Source organism: Engystomops pustulosus, chromosome 5 (genome assembly GCF_040894005.1).
Source record: "Engystomops pustulosus chromosome 5, aEngPut4.maternal, whole genome shotgun sequence".
Classification (NCBI taxonomy): Eukaryota; Metazoa; Chordata; class Amphibia; order Anura; family Leptodactylidae; genus Engystomops; species Engystomops pustulosus.
This window is the reverse complement of record NC_092415.1, coordinates 36236635-36257259: the sequence shown is the minus strand read 5'-3', so window position 1 is coordinate 36257259 and position 20625 is coordinate 36236635. Positions and strand designations below refer to the sequence as shown.

At 45.1% G+C, this 20625-nt stretch overlaps 1 protein-coding gene across 1 annotated transcript; it reads right to left on the bottom strand.

Annotated features, from left to right (window-relative positions):
* Positions 1-10626: 10626 nt before the first annotated feature.
* LOC140134105 (uncharacterized) lies at positions 10627-11933 on the bottom strand. The gene is made up of 2 exons (XM_072154738.1): positions 11643-11933; positions 10627-11592 (listed from the first exon to the last, which is right to left on the bottom strand). Exons 1-2 carry the CDS (start codon positions 11931-11933, stop codon positions 10627-10629), a joined length of 1257 nt encoding a protein of 418 aa, XP_072010839.1.
* Positions 11934-20625: the final 8692 nt, after the last annotated feature.

Below are 20625 nucleotides of genomic sequence, written 5' to 3'. Positions count from 1 at the left end.
ACTCAACAAATAAAACATGGTAAGGTTTCTTCCCATAAAAACAAATCACTTTTTAAATTAGTTAATGACTTTAAATGGCACGACGACACTTGACGTATCCTTAATCCGGTAAAAAGGGAATTCACGTGTTATTCGGCGTCACATCAGGTGTTTTTGTGGCTAGATATGGCCTTAACCAATGGTAAGGCCTTAAAATTAGTTGATAAAATCACATTGGGGCATAGGGGAGTGTCGGATCACACACCGTTGATAATCTCCCTGAAGTTGGGAGCATACAACACATCAAATGCGATTAGAATTTCACCCATATGGTAAGCTGTATTAGGAAGGCAGGATAGGTTTATAAATAGGTTAGAAGTTTTTTTTTTACCTCCTCTCCGCTCGCCCGCTGACTATAGACGCTTATATACTTTAGACTCTTATAGACTTTAGGCTCTTATAGATGCCTCAGTTACAGGGGAAAACTTGTAATAGAAAAAAAAAAATATCCCCCAGGGGTCTTTTATGACCTCATGGGGGACATGAAGTAAAAACACACACACACACACACAAAAAAATTAACCCCTTCACGCTCTGCATCCTATATATCGGACGCTGAGCGCAGTGACATAACGCTCAGCGTCCGATATATCGGATGCGAGCGCTACTTGCATGGCGTGGAAGAGCAGGCATGGCGTGGAGGAGCAGGCGTAGCATGGAGGAGCAGGCGTAGCGTGGAGGAGCAGGCGTAGCGTGGGGGAGTAGGCGTAGCATGGGGGAGCAGGCGTTCTGTGGAGGAGTAATAGTAGCGTGGAGCAGCAGGTGTTGCGTGGGGGAGTAGTAATAGCATGGAGGAGTAAGCGTTCTGTGCAGGAGCAAGCGTTCTGTGCAGGAGCAAGCGTTCTGTGGTGGAGCAGGCGTTCTGTGGTGGAGCAGGCGTTGCGTGGAGGAGTAGGTGTACTGTGGTGGAGCAGGCGTAGCGTGGAGGAGGAGGTGTACTGTGGTGGAGTAGGCGTAGCGTGGGGGAGTAGGCGTTGTGTATAGTAGTAGTAATAACGTGAGGGAGTAGGCGTTCTGTGCAGGAGCAGGCGTTCTGTGCAGGAGCAGGCGTTCTGTGCTGGAGCAGGCGTTCTGTGCAGGAGCAGGCGTTCTGTGCAGAAGCAGGCGTTCTGTGGTGGAGCAGGCGTAGCGTGGAGGAGCAGGCGTAGCGTGGAGGAGCAGGCATAGCGTGGAGGAGCAGGCGTAGCGTGGGGGAGTAGGCGTTGTGTGGAGGAGTAGTAATAGGCGTTCTGTGCAGGAGCAGGCGTTCTGTGCAGGAGCAGGCGTTCTGTGCAGGAGCAGGCGTTCTGTGGTGGAGCAGGCGTAGCGTGGAGGAGCAGGCGTAGCTTGGAGGAGCAGGCGTAGCGTGGAGGAGCAGGCGTAGCGTGGGGGAGTAGACGTTGTGTGGAGGAGTAGTAATAGCGTGGAGGAGTAGGCATTCTGTGGTGGAGTAGGTGTAGCGTGGAGGGGCAGCCGTAGCGTGGAGGGGCAGCCGTAGCGCGGAGGGGCAGGCGCAGGCGTTCTGTGCAGGAGCAGGCGTTCTGTGGTGGAGCAGGCTTAGCGTGGGGGAGTAGGCGTTGTGTGGAGGAGTAGTAATAGCGTGGAGGAGTAGGCATTCTGTGGTGGAGTAGGCGTAGCGTGGAGGGGCAGCCGTAGCGTGGTGGGGCAGCCGTAGCGTGGAGGGGCAGGCATAGCGTGAAGGGGCAGGCGTAGCGTGGAGGGGCAGGCGTAGCGTGGAGGGGCAGGCGCAGGCATTGTGTGGAGGGGCAGGCGTTGTGTGGAGGGGCAGGCGTTGTGTGGAGGGGCAGGCGTGGTGTGAAGGGGCAGGCGTTGTTCTGTGTTGTTCTGCGTAGGGTGCGTACTACACCCATCATGTCCCAGAAGTCATACACTGACTTGGAGGTATATAATTATATGGCCTCCGATATGGAGTCTGCTAGTGGGGACGAGTGCGGGGACATTTTGTTTGTGCACCTCTTCCTCATAAAGCGACTCTGAGGAACCCCCGAGAAGGTGCTTTCGTAGTAGTGCTGAAGTGCCTAGGTACAAGGACAAGAGAGAGGTTACATCATGATTCTTGGGGTGTTTGTCTCCCGTGGCAGGATTCCTGTGGAATCCTAAGTCAACCTAAGTCAACCTAACCAAACCAAGGTTAGTCACTGTTTTCAATAATCAGTGGAGTGAACTATACAACATTCTACACCGCAACTGGGGAATCCTTAGGAGTAACGAAAGACTTATTCCCTTCCTTTCAGAGAAACCGCAACTTACTGCACGACGTGCAAAAAATCTGAAAGATACCCTAACCAATAGTCATTTCCAACGATCGTCTGTTCCTTTGGGTAGAGGAATCCGCCTTTCTGGTTCTTTTCCTTGCGGTAACTGCTCCGTTTCCTCCCACATGATCCGGTCCACAGAATTCGATGATCCTACCCATCATGGTAGATTTCGAATCAGAGAGTACATTCATTGTAAGACGAAAGGAGTGATTTATGTTTTACTCCGCCCTTGCCCGAAATTGTACGTGGGTCAAACCACTCAAGAACTACGCAGAAGATGCCAACAGCACCTCTCGACCATTAACACCGCGGCCGCCGACTTACAAAAGGGCAAAACCTTAACATCAGTAGCCTCTCACTTTCTACGATATCATAAAAGCCGTACCCAGGATCTTCATATCATCGGTCTAGAAAAGTTACAACAAAACTTCCGAGGCAGCGACATTATCCCTCAACTTTTGAGGAGTGAATCAAGGTGGATCTACACTTTGGATACAGTAGCCCCAAGAGGCCTCAATGAGGAACTACTGTTCACAGGTCATTACAGGAAATAATCCACATCTCTTTTACACACCTGTTTCAGTTATGTGTATTCATGTGGGCATTTCTTTGTTTTCACTTATGCTAGGAACACTGTCATTCCTTGATTGTGTTTTTATTCACAACCCCACACTCACACCCTCCCCTTATCTTTTGGCGGTTCACTTTATCTTTCATCACGTTGATTTTACTACCACCACATCACCTTATTTCTTGACCCACTCCTTTTTACATACCCAGTCTTCCCCTTTTATATCACTTCTGGACCCCCTAATTTTGAATTTTGATGGGCCCCCTATATTTGTGTGTTTTTTCACTTGAACTAACATTTTTTTCTTTTTTGTCTTTCACCCGGATCTAGGTATCACGCTACTTCTACTGTTTAATTGATTGTTTTTCTTGAAGATGCCCCCTCTTTCCACTCAGCGATTTGCCTAATGTATCCCTGTAAGACCTGGACACCTCATCCATCTGCCTCTTGGATCCTGATATACCTTCCGTTTGTAGCTGCGAATTGACATCTCCTCCTCTCTCTCTCTTGATTGTATTAATAGTTAAAAACCAATGTCCACACTATTGTTGCCTTCATTAGGACATATTCTCTCTCTAACATTAATTTGGGTCTTTGCCACTACCAATTATACTTGTATATATTTATTTTTATGAATGTATCATCTACTTACTAGTATATTGAGATCTCTTTAGGAATCCTTGTATACCTATTCTAGCACTCCACTTTGCTGATTATTTCACAAGGTAATTTTCTATTCAGCTCTGTCGGGGCACGCGCACCCTCAACATTTTTGTCGCTGTTTTTTGACATACATTTTTCTCCTCTTCGACCGAGGTCCATTCGCCATCCTGGCCGGCCACCATGATATTTACTTACCTCTACGTGCCAGCATGTGCAATTTTGAGGTAGCATTAGTTTGTTGTTTTGCATTATCATTTGTTGTACGGGCTGTTCCGGCCCAGGTTTGTAGTACTGACATATTGTTTATTTAAAATATTCGCCGTCTATTATCCCCATAATGGGCATTTACTATAATGCGTCACTCTTGTACTGTGTGTATTGCACCATTTTCGTCAGCAATTTTTGCTCCATTTATTATTTTTTCTGGTGATTCGATCCGCCTTGTATTATTTATTAGGATCTCAGATTTTTCTGTGACCTGCAATCACTTGTAATACTTGTAACATCCCATCGACCACCGATATACAGTCGCCTATCAGATTTTTCACACACTGTCGACCATCGTAATACTGTTCCCAGTATATTTTCCCTCTGTTTGCTGGTTTGATATTCGATACGAGTCTGACTTATAGCATACCGCCGACTATTGAACTCTATATTATTTTTTCACGCCGCATTATTGTTTGATACTGACATGATAAATTTCTAGGCAATCTTCGCTGGTCTAGTGTATTTTCCAGCACACTTGGTTTTTTGATATACTGCTTCTATAGTTTTCACTATTTTTTATGTGACATTGTTTGTGTCTGATAATTGCTCTTTTGCACGAAAATTCTATATAAAATAATTTATTTTTTATCACCTATTGTCTTTTATCAAGACTGCACTGTAACTTTTTACATGGCTTAATTTGCACATATTGATGAACTTCTTAATGGAATTTTTAAAAATAGAGTGCATATTTTCTTCTACAGGCATTTCCACTTACCTTATCTCACTACCTTTTCCAACCATTATGAACTGATGATTACATATGGCCTACCAGTATACCCTTTCCTCTACCCATATGCATTCATGCTGGCGTTTTTATCAGATTGGTGGCAGGACAACTTTATTTAATATATCTTTTATCTTTCTCCTATTTTTAATCAGGCGACACACAATTTGTCATGTGTGACACGCACACATGACCAGTTGGAACGCATCGTGCGTTCCATGTAGCGCTCGGTGAGTTCCACTGACCTCACTTCCGGTTCTGTAACCGGAAGTGGGTGTTCCCTATTCCGGCGTCCGTGCTCTGACAGAGCTGAACACGTATTTAAAGACGTGAGGAACTCTCACCCATTATCCCCTGAGGAAGCCCGCTTGACGGGCGATACGCGTGGGGCACCTGTGACCCCCCGGTCTCTCCAGCCCGGCATTCGTTATCTGGTAATGTGACTCACACCTTTATAACTTAGCACTTTATATTTATGCCAATATTCATGTACTACTGTCTGTCACACCTTCTATGTACCTTGTACTGAGGCTGTACACTGGGGGGCTCAATTGTTCTTTCCCCCTTTGTGGGAATTTTTATTGATTTTATGATTTTGTTTGATTACATTTAAATAAAGTTTATTTCAACATAACATCTGTCTTTCCATCTGTTTGATCTTGATTTATAGTTTCAGATGTTGTTACTATTATCCTCTGACCCATTTTTTTGCATGTTCCCGTGGCAGGAGCTGGGCACAAGATGACATAATAGATATTTTGTACTATCCATTATGCATCATCCTTGGGGTCCACCTTTGGGGTTAAAATGCTCACTACACGCCTAGATTAATTCATGGAGGGAAGTCGTTTTCAAATAGGGTCAGTTCTCAGGGGTTCCTACTGTACTGATCCCTGAGGGCATCTACAAATGTTTTATGGTGCCAAAAAAAATGTAAATGTACTCCAAATGCCATTGTCTTCCGAGCCCTGCCCTGTCTCCATCTTTTAGATTATTGGCATGTACCCGGGAGAACTTGCATGATGATTTTTGGGGTGTTTGCCTCCAGTTGCATGAATTGGGTAAAATACTTTTGACACTAAAATTACAAATTTAGAGAAATTGCAAAGCAAATTTTACTCGACACCGTTCAATTTGTGTTACATTTGAGTCAGGATCTTATGGGTTAAAATGCTCATACAACCCTAAATAAATTCTTTGAGGGTTGCTCTTTCCTAAAATGGGGTCACTACACGGGGGTTTCTATTGTACTGGTACCTCAGGGGCACCCCAACACCAGTCTAGTGAAACGGGTGCTCCAAAAGCTAGATTTTGCTTTTCCCTTCTCTGGCCTGCTGTGTCCCCAGCCTGTAGACTATTGCTACACATGGGGCATTGCCATAGCCGAAGTAACCTACTGAATGATTTTTGGGGTGTTTATCCACAGTGGGATGAGTTGGGCTGAATACATTTCTTCCTACTTAGGCACATTTGAGAAAACAATGCAATTTTTACACTGCCTCCATCATTTTGTATTACATTTGATCCAGCATCTCAGGGGTTGAAATGTTCATACAACCCTAGATAAATTCTTAGAAGGGTGCCCTTTCCTAAAATGGGGTCACTACTTGGGGGTTTCTATTGTACTGGTACACCCCAACACCAGTCTAGTGACAAGGGTGCTGCAAAAGCAAAATTTCGCTCCTTCCCTTCTTAGCCCTGCCGTGTGCCCTGCCTGTCAATTTTTGGCACATGTGTGGTATTGCCGTAATCGGGACAACCCAAAGAATGATTTTTGGGGGGTGTGTCTAAAGTGGCATGGGTTGGGCACAGTATATTAGGTGCTAAAATGACATTTTTGAGATAAAAACGCAATTTTTAATATGCACCATTTAGTTTGCATTAAATTTTGACCATCATGTTGGGGGTTAAAATGCTCGACACAACCCCAGATAAATTCTTTGAGGGGTCTAGTTTCCAAAATTGTATAATTTCTCAGGGGTTTCTATTGCACTGGTACCTCACGGGCCCTGCGAACATGACATGGCACTCCAAATCCACACAGGTGAAAATGGAGCTTCAAAAGCAAAATTTTGCTCCTTCCCTTCACATCCCTGCTTTGTGCCCAGCCTGTCAATTATTGGCACATATGTGGTATTGCCATACTCGGGACAACCCGCAGAATGATTTTTGGGGTGTTTGTCTAAAGTGGCATGGGTTGGGCACAATATTTTAGGCACTACAATGACATTTTTTAGATAAAAATGCATCTTTTACTCTGCACCATTTACTTTGCATTAGATTTTGTCCAGCATGTTGGGTGTTAAAATGCTCACCCCCCCCCCCTCCCCAACCCCAGATAAATTCTTTGAGGGGTCTAGTTTCCTAAATGGGGCATCTTTAGGAGTTTTCTATTATACTGTTACTTCAGGGGCTCTTCAAGTACACTGTGGCACCACAAAACATTTGCAGTCAAATTGGCCTTCCAAAAACCCAATGGTACAAACTCTGTTCTGGACATCACTGTGCAGTGAAACAGCAGCTGACATCCACATGTCTGGTATTACCGTACTCGGAAGAAGCAGGGCAACAATTTTGAGATGTATATTTACCTCAAATTCCTTCTGAATTTGTCCATTTTAGGGCTAAATGAAAATAATCTTATTCAAAAATTGAAATTTCAAAATTTTCAATCCATTTTTGTTTGCTTTCAGAGAAAGATTTAAAGGGTTAACAGACTTCTCAAATGCTGATTTGAATAGTTTGAGATGTTAGGTTCATAAAATGGTGTTACTTGTGGGGGTATATAGTACAGAAGCCTTTATAGGGCACTTCCAAACTGAATTGGTCACTAAAAATTTAGCTTTTTTCAAATCTCTTGAAAATCGGAGAAGTTGCTACTAAAACTTGAAACCTTCTCAGATCCGTAAAAAAAAATGGAAATGTACAACAAATTATGGAAATAAAAATAAGACCAATGGCAAAAGGTTTCTACAAAAATTGTCATTTTTTTTTAAAATTTTTCCTAAATTATTGAATTTTTACCCCCCAAAAAAGAAACTGATCACCGAAATGATAATGCTAACATAAACTACAATATCTCACGAGAAAACAATCTCAAAATCACAAGGATATCTTAAAGTGTTAGGCTGCATTCACACGACCGTTGAAAAACGGCCGTATATACGGGCGTATATTCGTCCAGAATACGCTACCATTCATTCCTATGGGAGATACGGTGATACAAAGAATTGCCCTATTTGTCACCGTACCGTACCGTACCGTATGTGAGCCGTATAAAAAGATAGAGCATGTCCTATTTTTTCACGTTCTTGCGGCCGTATGCCCCATTGAAGTCTATGGGAACGTATAAAATACGGGTGACATACGTTGTGGCCACCGTATGCTGCCGTATATACGTTCTGTATCTAGGAATACCAGGAACTAGGGGAGGGGAGGGGAGGACTTTCCTGGGAGTCAGAAGCAACATGGCTTATGTGCAGATGGAGAGGCTCCTGGCTCTGGTGCAAGCGCACCCTATCCTATGGGATAAGCGTTTGGAAGACTTCCACAACCGTGCCCTCAAGCACAAAAAGTGGGAGGAGATAACTGCAATACTGTTGCCGGACGAATGGGCTAGTAGCAGTACCCGGGAACGTGCATCTCTTGGTAAGCTAATTACCCTGCCCTGCAGCCATGTGCATACCCCACCCCTGCGGATCCCTGCAGCCATGCGCCCTGTGTCACCCCTGCAGCCATGTGCCCTGTATCACCCCTGCAGCCATGTGCCCTGTATCACCCCTGCAGCCATGTGGCCTGTATCAGCCCTGCAGCCATGTGCCCTGTATCACCCCTGCAGCCATGTGCCCTGTATCACCCCTGCAGCCATGTGCCCTGTGTCACCCCTGCAGCCATGTGCCCTGTATCACCCCTGCAGCCATGTGGCCTGTATCAGCCCTGCAGCCATGTGCCCTGTATCACCCCTGCAGCCATGTGCCCTGTATCACCCCTGCAGCCATGTGCCCTGTGTCACCCCTGCAGCCATGTGCCCTGTATCACCCCTGCAGCCATGTGGCCTGTATCAGCCCTGCAGCCATGTGCCCTGTATCACCCCTGCAGCCATGTGCCCTGTGTCACCCCTGCAGCCATGTGCCCTGTGTCACCCCTGCAGCCATGTGCCCTGTATCACCCCTGCAGCCATGTGCCCTGTATCACCCCTGCAGCCATGTAGCCTGTATCACCCCTGCAGCCATGTGGCCTGTATCAGCCCTGCAGCCATGTGCCCTGTGTCACCCCTGCAGCCATGTGCCCTGTGTCACCCCTGCAGCCATGTGCCCTGTATCACCCCTGCAGCCATGTGCCCTGTATCACCCCTGCAGCCATGTAGCCTGTATCACCCCTGCAGCCATGTGGCCTGTACCTTCTTAATACTTTTCTGTAATATTGCTTGAAACCGCAAATTAATTAAATTTTTTTTTTTTTTATAGTAAAAAAGGTCTCCACACGATGGGTCTCAGCAAGAGACCAATATAAGAGGGAAAAGTCGGAGAAAGGGCGAAGTGGCAGTGGAAAACTGCACAAGAAACCGTACCTTTACACAAGTTTCATGCAGTTTTTGGATCCGGTGATGGACGTTGGAGAGTAAGTTATCAAAACATATTTTTACTTTAAAGCATTATTAATAAAAGAATTGTAAGTTCTTGTGTCCTCAGAATTGTTGTTGCATCAATGCACTATAGAATATGTGCACAAATTTTATTTATTTTTTTTTTCTCTAGAACTGTGGATAATTTAGAGGAATCTGCCTCTATGCAGACTGGGGAAGATGTGTTGGAGGAGTCCTTTGAGGAGCAGGCAGAGGATCTATCCACACCTCAACCTCCATCTACACCACCACCACCGCCGATGCGTTCGCGTAGAAGGAGGCAGCTGGGAGTGTCAAGTCTCAGTATTGCTGCTGAGAGGGAGGTCTTGGATCAGTTGAGGAGGAGGCGCGATGAATCGGCGGAGGACATCTGCATGCGCTCCATGGTGCAAGACCTGCAAGGAGTTCATGAGGATGACAGAATGAACTGCAGGGTAGCCATGATGGCTGTCCTGCAGATTTTTCAAAAGGGCACACCGAAGGACAAGTCCGAGGTGGCTCTTTTTTTGGAAAGACGGCGGCAGCATGTGGGTGGACTGCTACCTCCAAGCCCACCTCCATCCACCAGATACCCTGCCATGGCCCCTGTGTTCCATGGGCCCTACGAAGGCTCTTCAGCCATGGCTTCTCATGGCCAAGCAACATCTGGTCCATACACAAGAGAGCTGTATGAACTCTAAATACAGCATTTTGTATTGTATATATTGTTAATATTTGTTTATAAATTCGTTAAAAAAAAAATTTCTTCTTTCATTATTCTTTACTCCATCCACTAACATCCTGTATATGCATGCAAAAGAGACAGATGGGTGCATGGATCAAACAGCAAAGTAGCCTTGCACTCCTCTGTCTCTTCTTCTTACAGACGTACTTTTAAATCACCATCAAATCAAGCATGGATAAACCAGGTACACTTGCTCATAGATACGAGCACCTTGAATGTGGTAATCTTATATTTGTTATAATACCTCCATCTCACTCACACCTCCTTTACTTACCCCTTTGTTAAAATTTGCAAATGTGCTTGAGGAACTCCAAGCTCCATTAACGACTATGATACCTGGAGCTCCACATGTACATTTGAATTATATCCTAAATATTAGGAACAAAGAAGCTAAAAGAAGAGCAGATACGGCCACATTTTTTAAACAATTTTTGAAGATTATTACATCCAAATTCAAATGCACACATAACCATCCATCCACATTGCTAATGTCTTAGAAAAAAAAACACATGACAAGGTATTGTGTATATAATTTTATTAAAAAAAAAAAGATTGGATGAGGTCTTAGTTTACTCCTTTGACTCATTTTCCAATGTCAGCCAAAAAGCAACTATTCGAATATGGGTCAAAGAAGTAGTAAGCTCACAACCCACGTCAAGGGGCCCCATCACTTGCGAGTCCCTACACTAAACTACCAAAACAAAAAAGGTTCAAAATAAAAAAAAGCCACTAATCTAAAAGTCCAGAGCCTCAACGTCCACTAATAGCATCCATCTGCCAGGGAACGACACCCTCCGCAGAAACAAAGTAGGAGGCAAACTGCTCACGAACAAACAGTCCAGCCACTCCGGGTCGTCCTTGGAGAGTGTTGTCCAGGGGGATAGATGCTGTTGGATGTTGTCCCTCCACGTCACCATCTGAAGCACCATCGTGGATCCGAACGAAGTTGTGAAGAATAACGCAGGCTTGCACTACCTTCTTAACGTTGTCCGGGTCCATCTGAATAGAGCTATGTAGAACCCGCCACTTGCTGCAAAGAATCCCGAAGGCACACTCCACATACCGTCTTGCTCGGGTGAGCCGATAGTTGAAAATGCGCCTCCGTTCATCCAAACCACGCCGCGGGAATGGCCGCAGCACATGACGGGAAAGTCCAAAGCCTTCATCAGCAACGATAATAAATGGTGCAGGAGGTCCAGTAGATCCAGGTAGACATCTCGGCTCGGGCAGGGTCAGCTGGTTGGAGCGAAGTCGTTCACCCATTCTGGAAGCCCTGAAGACCGCTGCATCCGCAGAGCTTCCATAGGCCCCAATATCAACAATTATAAACTTGTAGTCACTGTCAGCCAAAGCCAACAAAACCACAGAAAAATATTGTTTATAATTGAAGAATTGGGACCCTGAGTGAGCTGGCTTCTTCACACGTATGTGTTTCCCATCCAGCGCCCCGATGCAATTTGGAAACTGTGCTGAGTCCAGGAAACCATCAGAAATCCGGATCCAGTCTTCAGCAGTTGGCACAGGCATGACCGCAGGTCTTAGTCGCTTCCATATCACTTCGCAGGTCAATCTCACGATCATTGAAATGGTGGAAACGCCCAGCAGGAACTCATAATGCAGCGAAGCAAACGAGTTCCCAGTGGCAAGAAACCTAAAAAAAAAAATACATTTAATATTTAAACAGACTGTCCAACTTGAAATAATGAAATGTATATACTTGAGAAAACTTACCGCAGTGTCACAATGAGCCGTTCCTCTGGTGTCACAGACCGCCTCATGTTGGTATCCTGAAACCGGAGCCCCGATCGCAGGTCCGCCAAAAGACGATCAAATGAAGTCACAGTCATCCGAACGTAGTTGTGAAACTTGTCCGGATGCTGGCGCAGGTCAGCGTACAAGTTCATGAAGTGACCCCTCCTAGGCCGCTCGGCAACAATGGGATGAACCCAAAATCGCCTAGTCGAGCGCCGCTCCTCCTCACGCATTGCAGAACACCTTCGGAGAAAGCGCAGAACAACCCAGTCCAGGAGCAGATCGTCTGTGGGATTGTACGCCATCGCAAAAGATAAGAAGTGCCAGAAACCAGAACCAGAAGCAGCAATGGAGACTAAACCTTGCTCTCACAAAAGTCAAAATGGAGTCTGGGCCGGTCAGGTGACCAAATTTGGGGCTGGGCAAGCTTTTGTCATCATTTCTCATTATTTGCTGGCCCACCGTATTTTGTACGGACACGGTACGGATACGGTGCAATACGTGCGCATACGGGTAAAAACGGCACGTATATACGGCACAATACGCCAGAAATATACAGAACGTGAAAATTTAAAAGATCGTGTGAATGCAGCCTTAAAAAGTTATTACCACAGGAAGAGAAACTGGTCAAATTTTAAGAAAAAGGTCTGAGCATTAACTTAAAAACCGGCTGCGTCATTAAGGAGTTAAGAAACAAGGATTCTGCGGGAAAGGACATAGTGTGGGACACGCTTAAAGCAGTTGTGAGGGGGGAATATAAAGCACAATTATGTTGGTATAAGAAGCAGTTGAATAGGGGTTTGCAGGAATTAGAAGTTAGAGTTAAGGAAAGGGAAGAGACATTTCTCAGAGATCCTACAGAAGCAAATAGACAGGCCTGGGAGGAATCCAGTTTATGCTATACTGAGTTGCTAAAAAATCAGGCAGATAGGAAAATTGCCATTCAGGCTAGGAAAAAAGGCTTGCAGGCAAATGCCTCTGGGAAGATGTTGGCTAACCTAGTTAGAGATAATAGGGAAAAAGCACACATTTATTGTATTGAAGCACAAGGAGGGGGCTACACGGTTAAACCTGAAGTGATTTTGGAAACTTTTACAAATTATTATGAGGAACTTTACACCTCTTGCAATTCACCCTCACCAGAGGAAATAATGGTATTTTTAGGAGAAGGACATGTTCCGCAGTTATCGGAGACAGGGAAGAATGCGCTTGACAAAGATTTTGGGGGTAGAAGAGGTTCTACAGGCTTTGGGCCGAGCGGCTGGGGGTAGCTCCCGGGGATTGGATGGCATACCTGACGAATTCTATAGCATGTATAGGGAAGAGCTAATATGGCACCTGATTGAGACCTGGAATTTCTCACTTGCCAACGGGTACCTGCCAGCCTCCATGAGAGAGGCATTAATTATATTAATACCTAAGCCGGATAAGGATCCCCGTAAGGTGGACGCCTACCGGCCTATCTCACTTATCAACGTTGATAATAAATTACTTGCAAAAGTGTTGGCTGAAAGATTAAAAAAGGTGATAAGAGAGGTAGTACATTCAGACCAAAATGGCTTTATGCCAGGTGGCTCAACGATGGATAATCTCCGTAGACTCTTCCTTAACATGCAGATTGTGCCGTCCAATTCGGGGCAACGATCCCTGCTGTTATTGGATGCTTCAAGGGCTTTTGATACCCTGGAATGGAAATTTTTATGGCACACGTTGGACAGGATGGGTTTTGGGCAGAGATTTATCTCCTGGGTGAGACTCCTATATACAGATCCGTCAGCGAGAGTGTTGATTAACGGGTCTGTTTCAAGGCCCTTTAAATTGAGTAGAGGGACCCGACAGGGGTGCCCTCCATCTCCCCTTCTTTTCGCCATTGCTATGGAGCTGTTGGCTTGTAGAATAAGACGAGATCAGGATATAGTGGGATTTAAGCAGGGAGGTGCCCACGAGAAGATATCACTCTATGCTGACGATGTCTTACTATATTTAGGTGATCAAGGGGCGATGCCCAGGGTATTTGAGGTTTTCGGGGAATTTGGAAGGATCTCCGGCCTGTGCCTTAAATGGGCACAAGTCGGCTTGGCTGCCCTTGGATGAAATAAATGTAGATGCCCCCCGAGGTCTTATAACCATCATGAAGGGAAGTGCTGTAAAATATCTTGGTAATATTTCAAACAATATCTTAGAATATGTCGAAAAAAATATCTTACCAATGATATCGGAAATAAGAAAGAAGGTACAAATATGGAAAAAGCTGCCACTAAATATGCTGGGCAGAGTTGCCGTAATTAAGATGTTTATACTCCCCAAGTTGTTGTATGCCCTGGCGGCATATCCAATTATGGTTCCCCAAAAGATATTTAAAATAATTGAAAGCTTGTTTTCTGAATTGGTTTGGCGGGGTAAACCGCCCCGGCTAAAGATGGAGATCTTGCAGCAACCCTATGAGAGGGGGGGATTTGTAATTCCAGACCCAAGAAGGTACTTTGTTATAGCACAGGCCAAATATAAGGCAGTCTGGGACAGGTCCCCTCTGGCGATTGTGTGTAGTCCTCAACTTAAGACTTATGGGTATAATGTTCTAGAAATTCTTGAGACAGAAATATGGAGAACTCAAACCAAAGATACCTCCCGGCCCACGCTACAGCTTATGCTAGGAATTTGGAAAGAGCTAAAGGCCCAAACTAATAGTTCAGGAATTATATCTATATCCCCTATATGGGGTAATAGGAAGTGGAATGTTCCAGAGACAAATGCTAAACCCTGGGTGGAATGTAACATAAGGTATATTGAGCAATTGGTGGATAATGGTGCCCTCAAATCCTTTCAGCACACCTCTGGGTACTATACTTATTTGCAGATTAGGAATTGGTGGAATGCGCTGGATAAACCAGTGATGGTGCACAAGGAGCTACACCCGCTTCTTGACTTTTTGCGGGGATCGGTTGGTATCAAATTTAAAAGTAATAAGATAATAAGAATATGGCCTGTGAAAGAGAATAGCAATAATTTGAAGAGAATAATTAATAAATGGACGGGAGAGGTGGGGTTGTTTGAGGAAACAGATTGGAAAAAGGTGTTTAGGGATGTGAAGAAGGTCCTCACCATTCCTGCCCATCGGGTAGCTCAACTATTCATTCTAAATCATATTTATTACACACCAAAAGTTCTATCAAGATTTGGACCCAGGGTCTATTGCTGCAAAAGATGTGGTTTAGAAAAGGCGGATGATATACATCTGCTGTGGTGATCAGAAGATTCTGGGGGGAAGTTCTGGCAGTGATAGGGAGGACCTTTGATGTTAAGATTCAGGACTCACTACATACCGTATATACTCGTGTATAAGCCGAGTTTTTCAGCACAAAAAATGTGCTGCAAAAACGTCCCCTCGGCTTATACACGAGTCTATAACAAAAAAAATTACCCACTTAAAAAAAATAAGCTTAAATACTCACCCTCCGATGTCAGCGCGGCTCCCCGATGTCGGCGCGGCTTACCGATGTCCCCGATGTCAGTGCGCCCCGTCTTCTTTCTTCTCCGCGGCTCCTCTTCTCTCTTCTGGCATGGAGGCGGCCATGGTTTCTTAGTGGCCGCGCATACTATGACGTCAGCAGCGGCTGCGTCATAGTATGCGCATGCTAGAAGAAAACATGGCCGCGTCCATGCCGGAAGAGAGAAGAGGAGCCGCGGAGAAGAAAGAAGACGGGACGCGCTGACATCGGGAACATCGGTAAGTCGCGCCGACATCGGGGAGCCGCGCTGACATCGGAGGGTGAGTATATAAGTTTATTTTTTTTAAGGGCCGTGGGGGCAGGCTGGCTGTATACTTCTAGGGGCTGCTGTATACTACTAGGGGCTGCTGTCAGGGGTGCACCTAGCCTTTCTGCTGCCTGAGGCGAGCTATAGAAAGACGCCCCCCCCCCCCCCCACAATCCATATATGTAATATATCAAGGAGCATCAGGACCAGACCCAATCATATTGGGTTAATATGAAAATAAAGCAATGCAAAATACATAAAGTGTGCCACCGTTCACTATATAATACACACGGCAAGTTACCACAAAGAACAAAATATATAAAACGATCCGCCATATAATATAAAATCAATACAGCGTGCCACCATATATCATAAAATACATCCGGCGTCCTTCATGTAATATATAATACATACAGCGTGCCGCCATATACCATATACTACATACAGTGTGCCCCATATACCATATAATACATACAGCGTGCCACCATATAATACATACAGCGTGCCGCCATATACCATATAATACATACAGCGTGCCGCCATATACCATATAATACATACACTGTGCCGCCATATACCATATAATACATACAGCGTGCCGCCATATACCATATAATACATACAGCGTGCCGCCATATACCATATAATACATACACTGTGCCGCCATATACCATATAATACATACAGCGTGCCCCCATATACCATATAATACATACAGCGTGCTGCCATATACCATACAATACATTCAGCGTGCTGCCATATACCATACAATACATACAGCGTGCTGCCATATACCATATAATACATACAGTGTGCTGCCATATACCATATAATACATACAGCGTGCCGCCATATACCATATAATACATACAGCGTGCTGCCATATACCATATAATACATACACTGTGCTGCCATATACCATATAATACATACAGCGTGCCGCCATATACCATATAATACATACACTGTGCCGCCATATACCATATAATACATACAGCGTGCCGCCATATACCATACAATACATACAGCGTGCTGCCATATACCATATAATACATACAGCGTGCTGCCATATACCATATAATACATACAGCGTGGCGCCATATACCATATAATACATACACTGTGCCACCATATAATACATACACTGTGCTGCCATATACCATATAATACATACAGCGTGCCGCCATATACCATATAATACATACACTGTGCCGCCATATACCATATAATACATACAGCGTGCCGCCATATACCATACAATACATACAGCGTGCTGCCATATACCATATAATACATACAGCGTGCTGCCATATACCATATAATACATACAGCGTGCCGCCATATAACATACAATACATACAGTGTGCTGCCATATACCATATAATACATACAGCGTGCTGCCATATACCATATAATACATACAGCGTGCCACCGTATACCATATAATACATACAGCGTGCCGCCATATACCATATAATACATACAGCGTGCCGCCATATACCATATAATACATACACTGTGCCGCCATATACCATATAATACATACAGCGTGCCTCCATATACCATATAATACATACAGTGTGCCGCCATATACCATATAATACATACAGTGTGCTGCCACATACCATATAATACATACACTGTGCCGCCATATACCATATAATACATACACTGTGCCGCCATATACCATATAATACATACAGCGTGCTGCCATATACCATACAATACATACAGCGTGCCTCCATATACCATATAATACATACAGCGTGCTGCCATATACCATACAATACATACAGCGTGGCCGCCATATACCATATAATACATACAGTGTGCCGCCATATACCATATAATACATACAGCGTGCTGCCATATACCATACAATACATACAGCGTGCCGCCATATACCATATAATACATACAGCGTGCCGCCATATACCATACAATACATACAGCGTGCTGCCATATACCATATAATACATACAGCGTGCCCCCATATACCATATAATACATACAGCGTGCCGCCATATACCATATAATACATACAGCGTGCCGCCATATACCATATAATACATACAGTGTGCCCCCATATACCATATAATACATACAGCGTGCCCCCATATACCATATAATACATACAGCGTGCCCCCATATACCATATAATACATACAGCGTGCCGCCATATACCATATAATACATACAGCGTGCTGCCATATACCATATAATACATACAGTGTGCCGCCATATACCATATAATACATACAGCGTGCCGCCATATACCATATAATACATACAGCGTGCTGCCATATACCATATAATACATACAGTGTGCCGCCATATACCATATAATACATACAGCGTGCCACCATATACCATATAATACATACAGCGTGCCACCATATACCATATAATACATACAGCGTGCCGCCATATACCATATAATACATACAGCGTGCTGCCATATACCATATAATACATACAGTGTGCCGCCATATACCATATAATACATACAGCGTGCCACCATATACCATATAATACATACAGCGTGCCACCATATACCATATAATACATACAGCGTGCAGCCATATACCATATAATACATACAGCGTGCCACCATATACCATATAATACATACAGCGTGCCTCCATATACCATATAATACATACAGCATGCCGCCATATGCCATATAATACATACAGCGTGCCGCCATATACCATATAATACATACAGCGTGCCGCCATATACCATATAATACATACAGCATGCCGCCATATACCATACAATACATACAGCGTGCTGCCATATACCATACAATACATACAGCGTGCTGCCATATACCATATAATACATACAGCGTGGCGCCATATACCATATAATACATACACTGTGCCACCATATAATACATACACTGTGCTGCCATATACCATATAATACATACAGCGTGCCGCCATATACCATATAATACATACACTGTGCCGCCATATACCATATAATACATACAGCGTGCCGCCATATACCATACAATACATACAGCGTGCTGCCATATACCATATAATACATACAGCGTGCTGCCATATACCATATAATACATACAGCGTGCCGCCATATAACATACAATACATACAGTGTGCTGCCATATACCATATAATACATACAGCGTGCTGCCATATACCATATAATACATACAGCGTGCCCCCATATACCATATAATACATACACTGTGCCGCCATATACCATATAATACATACAGCGTGCCACCATATACCATATAATACATACACTGTGCCACCATATAATACATACACTGTGTCGTCATATACCATATAATACATACAGTGTGCAGCCATATACCATATAATACATACAGCGTGCCCCCATATACCATATAATACATACACTGTTTCGTCATATACCATATAATACATACAGCGTGCCGCCGTATACCATATAATACATACACTGTGCAGCCATATACCATATAATACATACACTGTGCCGCCATATACCATATTATACATACACTGTGCCGCCATATACCATATAATACATACAGCGTGCCGCCATATACCATATAATACATACACTGTGTCGTCATATACCATATAATACATACACTGTGTCGTCATATACCATATAATACATACACTGTGCCCCCATATACCATATAATACATACACCATGCCGCCATATACCCTATATTATTTACAGCGTTCCGCCATGCAATATAGATACATTCAGTGTACCACCATGTAAAATATACTGTATGGCAGTGTATGTAGATATACACACACAGTCATACAGCATGTACACATATATACAGCAAATATGCAGCATATACACTCATATAGCATGCATAAACACACACTCGCTACACATATACAGTATACACACACTTCTATACAGTCATACAGTATACATACACACACACTCACCATACAGTATATACAGATGAATATAAACATATATATATACCCACACATCTTACTATAAAATAGATACATACTTACGTGGACGGCGGGCGAGTGGGAAAGGTGGGCCGCAGATAGGTGAGGCGGACCGCGGTCGGGAGAGGTGGGTCAGGTGGCTGGGAGTGGCGGGCCGCGGACGGAAAGGGCGGGCCGGGTGGCTGGGAGTGGCGGGCCGCGGACGGGAGAGGCGGGCCGGGTGGCTGCAAAGGGCGGGCCGACTGGCTGCGAGAGGCGGGCTGCGGACTGGAGAGGCGGGCCAGGTGGCTGCGAGAGGCGGGCCGCGGACGGGATAGGCAGGCCGCGGACGGGAGATGCGGGCCAGGTGGCTGCTAGAGGCGGGCCGGGTGGCTGCGAGAGGCGGGCCGCGGACGGGAGAGGCGAGCTGGTTGGCTGCGAGGGCCGGGCCACGAACAGGAGAGGCGGGCCGGGTGGCTGCGAGAGGCGGGCCGCGCGGACAGGAGAGGTGGGCCGCGGACAGGAGAGGCGGGGTCCTGGAGAGGCGGTTCGGGAGGCGGCTGCAGGAGGGGCGGCCAGGACGTTCACAGCCGAGCTGCGGTGAGTGACCTACCTAATGCCGCCCCTCCGTCCACCAGGAGGCGCTGCCGCCTGAGGCGAGTTTCTCAACTCGCCTCATGGTAGGTGCGCCCCTGGCTGCTGTATACTACTAGGGGGCTGCTGTATACTACTAGGGGGCTGCTGTATACTACTAGGGGGCTGCTGTATACTACTAGGGGCTGCTGTATACTACTAGGGGCTGCTGTATACTACTAGGGGCTTGCTGTATACTACTAGGGGCTTGCTGTATACTACTAGGGGGCTGCTGTATACTACTAGGGGGCTGCTGTATACTACTAGGGGGCTGCTGTATACTACTAGGGGCTGCTAAATACTACATGGGGGCTGGCAGGCTGTATACTACTGGGGGCTGGCAGGCTGTATACTACTGGGGGCTGGCAGGCTGTATACTACTGGGGGGGTTTGACCAATGCATTTCCCACCCTCGGCTTATACTCGAGTCAGTAGTTTTTTCCCAGTTTTTGGTGGTAAAATTAGGGGTCTCGGCTTATACTCGGGTCGGCTTATACTCGAGTATATACGGTACATGTGTCTTGGGCATAATTGAGGAGGGTAGCTGCGAGACAGATAAACAATATGTGGTTGCAAAACTACTATTTGCAGCTAGATTTTGTTTAATTAGAAAATGGATGGCTAAAGATACCCCTACAATAGGAATGTGGCAGAGAATTGTTAACAACACTATTCTAGCAGACGGGTT

Bases quoted from the DNA above. Each gene is read 5' to 3' on its own strand.
- LOC140134105 (XM_072154738.1), bottom strand. From the start codon at position 11,933: ATGGCGTACAATCCCACAGACGATCTGCTCCTGGACTGGGTTGTTCTG. The intron at 11,593-11,642 runs GTGACACCAGAG...AGTTTTCTCAAG, and splicing joins ATACCAACATGAGGCGGTCT to TATATACATTTCATTATTTC.